At 34.7% G+C, this 11,532-nt stretch overlaps 1 protein-coding gene across 3 annotated transcripts in view; it reads left to right on the top strand.

The window, feature by feature from the left end:
• The window catches only part of RAP1B (RAP1B, member of RAS oncogene family), a 47,953-nt gene extending 37,568 nt beyond the window's left edge, over positions 1-10,385 (top strand). For 2 of the 3 annotated variants that reach the window (XM_081250120.1, XM_081250118.1), the window contains 7 exons: positions 253-334; positions 1,413-1,481; positions 2,740-2,796; positions 3,745-3,885; positions 5,855-5,998; positions 6,690-6,806; positions 9,062-10,385. In XM_081250120.1, coding sequence (XP_081106246.1) covers positions 278-334; positions 1,413-1,481; positions 2,740-2,796; positions 3,745-3,885; positions 5,855-5,998; positions 6,690-6,776 — 555 coding nt within the window. In that variant the 5' untranslated portion in view covers positions 253-277 and the 3' untranslated portion in view covers positions 6,777-6,806; positions 9,062-10,385. Of the gene's footprint in view, positions 1-252; positions 335-1,412; positions 1,482-2,739; positions 2,797-3,744; positions 3,886-5,854; positions 5,999-6,689; positions 6,807-8,781 lie in introns of all 3 variants that reach the window. The other variant, XM_081250119.1, reaches the window with a different exon arrangement.
• The last annotated feature ends 1,147 nt before the right edge of the window (positions 10,386-11,532 follow it).

Here is an 11,532-nt window from a genome sequence, read left to right as displayed (position 1 = left end):
TATTTTATTGTAATTGAATTTAGGATAGGGCTAAAAGTCATGTCTATAATTCTGCAGTTTCTTTCCTCCTCTGATGTTTTCTAAAGGGCACTACCAGTAGCATCCTTTAGTAAGTCGGTTTATGAAATGCTCCATATTAATATGGTATAGTAGTCATTTTAAATAAATGCTTGAATGTCTTGTTTGTATAAGAAGGACATGAATACAAAGATAGTACTTAAGAATTCTTTTTTTCTTTCTTTCTTTAATAAGGTACTAGATTTTACAAGTTTGCACCATGCGTGAGTATAAGCTAGTCGTTCTTGGCTCCGGAGGAGTTGGAAAATCTGCTCTGGTAAGACATTCTCACTGTATCCAAGCTATTTACTCCAAGACATGTTCTTTTCCTGTTGAGTTTTAGGTTTTGCTTATTTGTCTTTATTTATTTGTTAAGGTGAAATCTCCTAATGATTTTAGAAGCAATATAATATTTTTCTTGTAATTTAGTCAGCTTTTAGTTGTATCTGGGTAGATCATATTCTCTCTGGAACACGGGTTCCAGACCAGAATACAGTTTGGACTAAGCACAGAAGGGAAAGAACACATAAAGAGATTTAACACAAAGAAATATTATGCCAAAGTGAGTCCATTCTTTAACTGACTGACTTTCAGTGCATATAAATGGGTGTCTGCATTTCAGAGCCAGACAGGAATAAATTTTGGTCCATCCCATTGTGAGTTGGCTTACAATACAAATTTTATGTTACAAAAATTAAATACACCTTATTTTAAAAACTTTTTCAAAGATTACCTTTGACTGTCCCACCGTGTTTTCTGTATCAAGAAATAGTAAAGCAAGAAAGAAGACACAACTTGACAGTGGTGGGTGGGGAAGGGGAGAAACTTAGGGGAAATAACTTGATGCACAGTTCAGAGTTTGGCAAAGCCCCACAATAAGATAGATTGACCATCTTACTTTGCCACTTAAACACCTAGCACAGAATTTGACATGCTTGGATCAAACTGAGAAGTGTGTACAATGGGGCATGAACTGCTTTTTCATTTGTAAATAGATCCAAAGTAATGGGGAGGTGTTGTGAGTGTGCACATACGTGTGTACACAAGATAATTAGCCACTTTCTAACTAAAATTCAAATTTAAGCCCTTAGGACTGAAACAGTAGCCATTTAACGATTTTTCAATATATGATCTCTAAATTTAGACTTACCCAATAAGGAGCTTGGTGATTATTAATTTTTTTTAAAAAAGCTTTCTAAAGTAATTTTCCCACCAAATGCATATGTTCAAATGTAGTTGCGGTTATGTTTTTTTAATCAGTGGTATAACTAGCTATATGAAGTCAGTACTTTAAAATGTGCAGAATTGAATGTGTTCTTTTGGGGGGAGTATAATGGTATGTTAATTTTTTTCAGACTGTACAATTTGTTCAAGGAATTTTTGTTGAAAAATATGATCCTACGATAGAAGATTCTTATAGAAAGGTATGTTAACTTTAGAAGGCCTTTTGCTTTTGACTTTATAAATATAAATTCTAGTTTTTAGCTTAATAATTATTAAATGTTGTTTACAGAGTAGGACGAAGAAGCAGAGTTAATTTATAAAATTAGTGGGGAAAGATCACACCTGATTATTTCCTGGCATTGTGTGTTTACCAGCTTGAGAATCTTAAACAGTCATTCTTGTTTTCTGTCTTATCTCTCTCTCTCAAAGAATTTTAAGTTTATACTGACCCCAAAATTGTAATTTGACACACTAACTTTAGAGCTGGGCCATGCATTTCAAGTGGTAGCTCCATGTTTCTCTCCCCTTCCTGCCCCACAAAGACTGAATACTCTCAGGCTCCCTCCCTTCTTTTTAATATAAAGATGTAAGTACAAAAGTCTCCCTAACCTTCCTGCTTACAACTCCTTGAGAAAGTTCCACTGCTCGTAATAGTAGAAAGGTTTACTTCTGTCCATATGTTCACTTGTATAACATGTGACAATAAAACTATAAATGCACGAGATTTTTTATTTAGCAGGGAGAGAGTTATCCTCCACCTTGACATAGTGGCCAACCTGGCCCCTGCTGCTGTGCAGACATTGTGTTTCCGTTCCTCCCTCTGTGTCCACAGTCTACCAGAACAAACTGGAAACCCCTTTCTGCACCCCAGCAGGGAGGCAATATTACTCTTCTTTCCATGTATGTAACTTTGTTCCCTAGGAAATGTTAGGTAAAAAGGGTAGCAGAAATACAGAATTTATTTGATAGCTCTCCTCTGCTTCCTTGCTCCCGGAAATTTTGTTGTTCCAATATGGTGAAAGGGATGTGGTTATCTAGAGAAATGAAGGTATTTCTAAAGTATGGGAGAATTGAGATAGACAGTTACTTCTGGTATTATTGGAACTATTACTGGTTTTGAAAAACTTTTTTTGAGCTATTTTGAAATCATTTCCTCTCCAGATTTAAGTGCTGAGTGATTCATATTGAGGTTGGATCTTGTGTATCTTGTATCAATAACTATCCTTGTGTTAAATTCAGAACACATGGTTTTTGCACCTAATGCAGTTTGGGGGTCAGTAGACCTGTTTTCTAGCTATTTTTTTCTCCTGTTTTGTTAAAGTGAGTATTGCTTGAAATTAGTTGTGAAGTTGCTATAATCTGTATCTCTGTTTTAAATATCATATTAGCTGTTGGGTATATTAAAGTAGTCTTGTATACATTTTAAAAAATGAATATCTATTTTAATTTTTCCCCAAGCAAGTTGAAGTAGATGCACAACAGTGTATGCTTGAAATCTTGGATACTGCAGGAACGGTATGTAAAACAGAGTACCAAAGTATATGCACAGCTTGTGCAGTATTGACCTTTAGATGCTAGTATTCTGTAGACAAACATTAGTTAAGCTTATTTAAAAGTACTGCTTGCATTAACTCTTAAAGCTGTTTTCCTTATCCTCTTGAATTCTCCTTTTCTTGTGTGTGTGCTTTGCCATTGCAGTGGATCATTTACTGAAGAAATAAGTAGAAATTTTGTATGAAAGTTTTCATGATCCCGCTAATACTTTTAAAACAAGTTAAACTATATTACCATTTATTAAATAATGTGGCAAATAATATTAGAGTATACATTTATTCCTCAGTGGCTGTATGAAGTATTTTGAATGTTATCTTTCCTCCTTAAATATATTTCCAGACCAACTAGATTTGTTGGTATCTGAAGGTGAAGGGAAAATTTATTCTGGATATGTGGTATTCATTCAACTAATGTTTGAATACCTGATATGTGCCATGTATTGTATTCTTACACTCAAAGGCTCACAGTCTAGTGAAGGAGGAAAAGTGTGGGAAAATGGCAAGATACAGGTAACGTGCTGGTGGCCCCCATAGAACTAACTAGAGCATTGTGAGCTAGCTGTGGGTAACTTGGTGATTTGATTTGGGTGCCTTACATATTATGATATATTAAAAATCTGCCTTTAAAAAAAATCTGCCTTTAAGTAGCATTTGGAGACAGGACATTTCTGTTCCACTTGAGTATATTTACTGCACGTAAATCTGCTCTGGTGTATTATTTTTAAGTAAAACGCTTATTTCTTGAAATACTGATTTTTTCAAGTAGCTACAGACTGTAATTTTAAGAGATGTTACGTAACACTACTGCATTCTTCTTTGAGCTCTAATTATAGACTTTGAAAATTGTCAGATTATCTGTCAAAACATTTTTTTTAACATTATTGTTTTTTAATGATTCTTTCTACTATAGGAACAATTTACAGCAATGAGGGATTTGTACATGAAAAACGGACAAGGCTTTGCATTAGTTTATTCCATCACAGCACAGTCCACATTTAATGATTTACAAGATCTGAGAGAACAGATTCTTCGAGTTAAGGACACTGATGATGTAAGCTGGCTTCATAATAAATAAATATATTTTGTTCCAAACCCTTATTATAGTGATATCCAACTTAAAAGTTTGAATTTAAATCCAGTTTAAAGTTAATGTATTTTGGGGGCTTTATTTGTTTTTCAAAAGCTTTTTCCTTGAAGGGGAAAAACATATCTTTAACACTATATATAACATAAAAAGTGAGAAATACCCTCCTCTCCCCTGTGTAAAATAAATTTTATACCCTTCCTGTTTTTAAATCATGCATTTGGTGGAGAAGGAGAGGTGTTGGTGGTAAATATTACTAATAGAGCATATGATGTTCTGGCCACATTTCTGGCAGATTTAAGAGCCTTTTTAACAAGAATCAAAACAACATATGAACAGATCTCAAGCAACTATGACAGAAGGAGCATAATGATAATAATTTTTAAAGAAAGGCAACAAATACATTCGATTCTAATGTAAATTTACATGCCCCTTCAGAGTACACCATAATGGAGTTTAATCCCTTTAGGAAACTTCAAATGGATTATTTTAATTCCTCATCACACTATATATATTATATATAAATTCATCTTGCATCGAATTGATCTTGCATCAGAATCACCTGCAAAGCTGGTTAGATTGCCAGGCCCCACTCTCAGAGTTTCTGATTCAGTAGGTCTGGGATAGGGCTTAAGAATTTGCATTTCTAATAGATTTCCAAATGGTGTTGATGCTACTGGTCTGGGCACTTCACTTTTAAGAACCACTGTACTATGTATAGTTTAATTATAGCAAATATTTCGAGAGCTTGAGGGCACCTATGGGAAATGCTGCCAATTCCTGGACTTCTAAAGCAGGAGAACTTTGGGGGACCCTGACATACTTACAGCAACCTCGGTAAAGCTGTTTACCAGTGTCTCTGGTAACTACTATGGTTTTCTATCAGTTGCATTAAACAGGTATTTATTAATATGATACTATATATCAGTTCCTTAAAAAGCCAAAATTCTTGATTTTCTAGTTTGGATTTTTTCCAAAACTTCTTTAGAAGGACAATCTCTAAATGATTAATAGGAGTTTTGCAGCATAAGTATTATTTTTCCCTGTAGTGTCCTTCTAAAATTACAAACATCACATGTATCCAAACATGTGATTAATATGGTCTAGATTTTTAGTAAATTAAGATGATTTTACTTTTTGGCTTTTTAATATACACTGTATGAGAAGCTAAAAGTTCTGCTTTGGAGGCTTTCCAGATTTCTCCTTTTTGTGTCATGAAATAGGGAATGAGTATTTGATAAATACATGTTAGAAAACCAGAAAATTCTAAATTGATTTATGTCCCTTGGAGAAACATTTTAAAATTTTGGAATATATTGGCTTTTCATGGTATACCCTTTTGCACTTCCTTTTAAAAAGGTTTTGTGGGGCTTCCCTGGTGGCGCAGTGGTTGAGAGTCCGCCTGCCAGTGCAGGGGACACGGGTTCATTCCCCGGTCCGGGAAGATCCCACATGCCGCAGAGTGCTCTGCGTCCGTACCGCAAAAAAAAAAAAAAAAAAAAGGTTTTGTGTTTTGCTTACTATAATTAGTTAAAAGTCCACTCTGAGGGACTTCCCTGGCGGTCCATCGGTTAAGACTCTGAGCTTCCACTGCAGGGGGCACGGGTTCAATCCCTGGTTGGGGAACTAAGATCCCGCATGCTATGCGGTGTGGCCGAAATAAAATAAAAGTCCATTGTGTTATAATTTTAAGGGTTTTTCATCCTCTTTTAAGTAGATCATAGCTTGTTTTCTAAAAAAATTTGATGTGAAAAGTTCTTAAATTAACATTGTCAAGGCTTTCATATTTAACTGTAAATTTTATTACACATTATTAACTTAGCATTTTTCTCTGGCATAATATAAAAAGTAATCCTTAGGAGAAACATTTTAATTTGAATTTTGATTTGAATTTATATTGCATATTTGTTTACTTACTTGTTTTTACCCTTTTTAGGTTCCAATGATTCTGGTTGGTAATAAGTGTGACTTGGAAGATGAAAGAGTTGTAGGAAAGGAACAAGGTCAAAATTTAGCAAGACAATGGAACAACTGTGCATTCTTAGAATCCTCTGCAAAATCAAAAATAAATGTTAATGAGGTATGGTGAAATAGAACTCATGACTTGGAATTTAGCATTCAAAATTAATGGAAAATAATGAGTCTGTATTAACACAACCCCAGGTTAATTTGTACTCAGGGTGCTTTGTTGATCATATAGGCAGAAGTCTTGTGTTAAGTAAGTGCATGTTAATAAGCAATAATGCTCTTTGAGCCTCTCTATTAAATACTGGTACAGTGGAATTTACCATAAAATGAAGGAAGAATGGACAGAAAATGATAGGGACGGGGAAGACAGATTAAGTCTTCAGGTATATGAAGGACGTTATGTAAAAGGCAAAGACAAATTCAACAAGGCATGAACGGCTGTTGCCTTGAAGGGACTTAAAATAATGTTGTAGAGTAAGGATACATAGAGTTGAAGAAGAGTACATAATTGTTCTCTTTGGATGGTGGTAAATGTTCTGTCTGAACTAAGATCCCTGCAGCTCCTTCAACTCAGTATTTATTTTAAGGAGAATGATTTTTAGCCCTCCCAAAAAATAAACAGAAAAGAACTTGGCGATTATAAGAACACCTGGCTTTACTCTCATTCCTTAACTGAACAGAATATTTGCTTTCTGGGGAAAAGTTCATGGAAAGTTCAGTTTTTTCATTTTACTCTTTCACTTTTAGTTCTTTGGGGGCTTTTTTTCCTTGTAAATTTTTTTAAAAATTTAATATGTTTGCAGATCTTTTATGACCTAGTGCGGCAAATTAACAGAAAAACTCCAGTGCCTGGGAAGGCCCGCAAAAAGTCGTCATGTCAGCTGCTTTAATATACTAAATGCATTGTAGCTCTGAGCCAGGTATGTTGATATATCTTTTCCTCTGTTTTGTTTGTTTGTTTCCTCTAATTTTTTTTGTTTGTTTGTTTCCTCTAATTTTTAACCTCAACTTTATTAAGGGTTAAGAAAGCAAATATAGGATTTTCTTTTCTAAAAAAGAAATGGTTACTTCCTTTTTAAGATATGAGTTAATATGATATCCTAGTAATTAAAATAATTATTTCATTTATATATCATCATCAGAAGTAAGGTATTCCACATAAGTGAGAATTCTAGATGAGTTTATCCAGTATATACTCATGCCTCAGTGGGTCACTGGTTTGTGTTGACAATACAGTGGTGATGAAAACCAGTCTTCTCTGCTTTCTTCTTTGTTGCCTTAAGCTAACTAAGGTCTAGTTGGAGAATTAGACAAACAATTGCAAAATATGATAAATGCAGAATAAGTCCAGCATGGTACTGATAATAAAAAAAACCCTGATATATTATGTGCCAGGCACTCTTAAGTACTGCCTATATATGTTAATTGTACTCTCACAACAATCCTGTGAGGCAGAACTATTATAATTCCCATATTACAGATGAGTGAACTGAGGCACAGAAAGATTGTTACTTGTTCAAGCCCTGCAATTAGTGAATAGCCTAGTCAGAATTGGATCTAGTGATCTGAGTACATCACTCAGAATTTGAACTGTGGTCTGGCTCCCAAGTCCATAATTAGTCACTATTATGGCTGCTATTGGAGCATTTAACTGGAGCACCAGACCAGTCAGATGTGAACTGTGGATTCAGGGAAAGTCTGTCAGAGTGAGATACATCTAAGTCGAAATCTGATGGATAAGTAGAAGTTGTGTAGGGGATAAAGAGTTCCTAGGAAGAGAGAACCACAAGCACAACCCTGAGATGAGATAGCAAAGCAAAACTGAGCATACAACACTGTAACATAGTTTTTGAAAACAGTCATATTAAATGAGTTAATACTTGTAAAGCAGTTAGTTCAGTACCTGGCACATGGTAAACCCTTACCTATCAGCTGCTGTTTGCCAGGTATTGTTAAACCATATCTTACTGTACTCTTATCCTTGGGAACTTTGAATGTTTGTAGCTCTGCTTCTTCCTGTGTTAAATGGCCCTATACTACCATAGAACTCTGATTCTGTATCTCTCTAGAGTTTTTGTCCCTACTCTCCATTTAAGGCTTTGTGTTTAGAGATACAGCCTCTCACTTTTTATATCCTCTCATTTCCAGCCACGTGCCCATTCTTAGCAGCACACATGTGCCTGAGCTCACACACTCCCATCTGTCCTTTCCAATTTGCTACATTCAACCTGCTAAGATTTAGGAAACTTAGAAAACTCATTCAGACTCCAAACGAGGGCTTAAAGTTCAAAGCATTTGTGGAAATTATTTCATCAGCTACGTCTATATTAACAACCTTTCTGAAGCTTGCAACAAATCTGATTCTCAGAAAACCAGTTTAAAAAAAAAAGAAACATTTTTTTAGCCCAGGCATGTGTGCAGAAAATCATCCAAAGTTAAATAAATAAATGACAGACCCCTGAGTTCTGATTTTACCTTCTTTACATCACTCAAATTTTTAAAAGTTTAATTTGGTATGATTTTAGTGTAATAACAGCCTTTTCTGACATCTATCTTAGAGTTGGTAGAATCTGTTTGTGTAGAATTAAAAAGTACATAGCTGTCAACTGTAGAGAGTCTTCGTGAAATAAATTCTATTTTGTTCACTTCTATGCACCAGCTTTTTAGCCACTCTTATTAGAAGAGTAGGGAAGAAAAGTCTTGATTTTCTAATACTAGAAAGCCTGGTTGGATGTGCATTCTGTATTTGTCATGTAATTCTAGGGTTGTAAACACAGATCAGCCATTTTGTTAATATTGCTGTCTGTTTTATAATCCTAATTCTAGTAAAGGTGACCTAATGTAAAATTTTAATGTGGTTTTTTTTCTTTTTCCCTTGCTTTTAATCTTTGGAAGGTAATACAAAGAAATTTGCATTAAGGTACACTCAACTTACATTTGATTGACTTTCAAGAAGGCAGCAGAATAGATGAAGTCATTCCAAAAAAGATGAAAATGTCTACCCATGCTTTGCTATGAATCGTGGTACCTGGTCATAATGTAATGACCAGGATAAGAACCTGTATTATATTTATTTCTGACACTTTAGCACTGTTGTCTTAATATGTCCTTTGGATCTTTAGTGTGCAGTTTACACCCCATGTTTTCAATTAATTTAATTTTCTCATTTTGACAGGTCCGAAGAACTGTTGCCCAATTCAACAGTGCCAGCATTCCAACTTTGTTAAACCTACCAACATCTTAAATGGACTTTCTGTGGTGGTACCCTTTAAGAGGCGGATGAAAGCTACTACATCAGTTTGCACATTCTAATCACTTTCCAGTATCACAAGAGAGATTTTTACTTATATAATAGTCCTAGAGTATGCAGCTGGTAAAACCAGAGGCTACAATCCAGTATTACTGCTAAGAGACATTTTTCATCCACCAATGTTGTACATGTATGAAAATGGTGTACTGTATACTTTAACACGCCCTATACTTTGTATTGGAGAGTACAATAATGTAAATCCTAAAAGCACCACTATTTTAGCATAATAAAAGAAAGTCCAAAGAGCTCCTATATAGACTACTCCAGATAACTTCGCTTCTTTGATACTTGTAGCTTATTGTAATTTTTTTTAAGAAATTCAAGGTCATTATCATTGTATTGTACAAATAAGCGCTTTGATTAACACAGCTATATAGTTTTTTTAATTTTTAAAAACCTGTGGAGACAGTGATCTTGTCTTTAAAATATGATAGTCCTTTCAGTATAATGTCTTAGATTAAAGACATTGCCTTTAATATCTGTTGGGAAGGAAATGTCCAGACTTTTCAGATCTTTTATTATATGTTTCCTTTTTTGTTTACATAGGGAACAATGTTTATAGTTGTGTGTACAGTGGGGGTCTACAACAAGAAGTGTATATTTTCAAACAATTTTTTAATGATTTAACAATTTTTGTAAATCATTTTCAGGCTTCTGCAGCTGTAGATTCTCACTGTGAATCCCCTGCTTGCTCATGCATAAGTGTATTTGCAATACCAAATATACAGGTTTAGTATTTTTGCCTGTTAGTGATTGTTTCACATGTGTAACGTTTTGGTTGAGATGTTAAATGGTGGACGAGTACTGTGGATGTGAATGTGGGAAGTAATTTTAATCGTGTAATTGGTCACAAGGCCTAAGTTGCAGTAACTATTGCTGTTTTATTTAACAATGCCTTGTTGCTTTGTATGCATTAACGTTTGGGTGTAAAGATTGTGTCTATCCAACAGGGAGCCACAGTATTTAAATTGACCAACCTAATGTTACAACTACTTTTGAGGTGGCCAAATGTAAACTAAAAGCCTTAATTAAAGTGGTGCAATTTTGTATAACTTAGCATCAGTAGTTCAATAAATTTGGATTGCCATGCAAGGGCTTGCATTATAATTACTTGCCACTTGAATGTGTTTTGTGTAATGTTTAACAGTGCTAGTAAATAAATATGGGTTTAACTTCTTTTTAAATGGAATGGGTGCATTTTGCATAGCGTGGTTTCATAATTTAACATTTGGGCAGACTCATTAATTACAGAAATGATGAGAGAAAGAAGTCAGATATTGTTCTTAGTATGTTTGAATACCCACATAACCATCTTTTGAATTTTTCCTTTGGAAAGAATTTTATAAATCAAGCAATATTACTTATGAATGTATGCCTTCTGGGCAGTGTTCAGTAGCTCTTTGAGGTATAGGAGGAAGAATTGAAAATACTTTGACAGGTGTTAAACTTAGATTTTTTTAAAACAATAGGGCACAGTTGTACTTGTGGTCATAAAAATCAATGAAGTGGACTCAAGTACTACTTTCTTTTTATATAATGAGTGTTTGTCTTAGATGTGCTATAATTCAGTTCTTTTTTGAAATCTGTAAATGAATCTTAACTCAAACTTTATCAAAATATTTTCCAGCCACCGAGCATATTAGCAATTAACTAGTGGATACCATCTAATTTAGGGATGTCTGCTAATCCCCTGAATACTTGGTATTTGAATGGGACATTTAAAAGCTCTCATTTTAAAAAGAAAAAAGTCTTATTCCTTACATATTTCAGTCACAGAGTTCCATATATTAAAAGGTTCCATGTTATCTAAAGAAAAAAATGTTCTCTCAGAAACCCCACTTAACTAAGAGACTTGTTTTGGCAGAACTGGTTTTATTTATAGTCACTGGGAGAAAATTAAATCTGCCAGAAGTGGAATTATGGAACACTAAAATCACTTCAATTTATTATGTCCTGTTGTTACGTCCATTTGGCCCTCTTTGAGGGCACCACCATTAATTCAGTTACCTTCATAAATGTTTGTTACCTACCAGCCATGAGCCAGGCTGCATTTTAGGCTCTTAAAAACATAAATATCCAACAGGTAAATTTAGTAATTTCTTGTCAGCCATTTATTCTAGGTCTGAGGATAGAGCAGCAACCAAGATCAACTTAGGACCCTGCCCCCTAGGATTGATACTTTACTTTGGGGTTTCTCAGCCTCAGCAGCACTGTGGATGCTGTATGCTAGATAATGAGTTGTTGGGGGCTTTCCTGTACATTATAGGGTTTTTAGCAGCATCTCTGGACTCTACCCACTAGATGTCAGTAATACCACCCCCGCCCCCCAGTTGAGA

Source organism: Mesoplodon bidens (assembly GCF_964165515.1).
Source record: "Mesoplodon bidens genome assembly, chromosome: 11".
Lineage (NCBI taxonomy): Eukaryota > Metazoa > Chordata > Mammalia > Artiodactyla > Ziphiidae > Mesoplodon > Mesoplodon bidens.
This window is presented reverse-complemented; position numbering and strand designations above follow the sequence as displayed.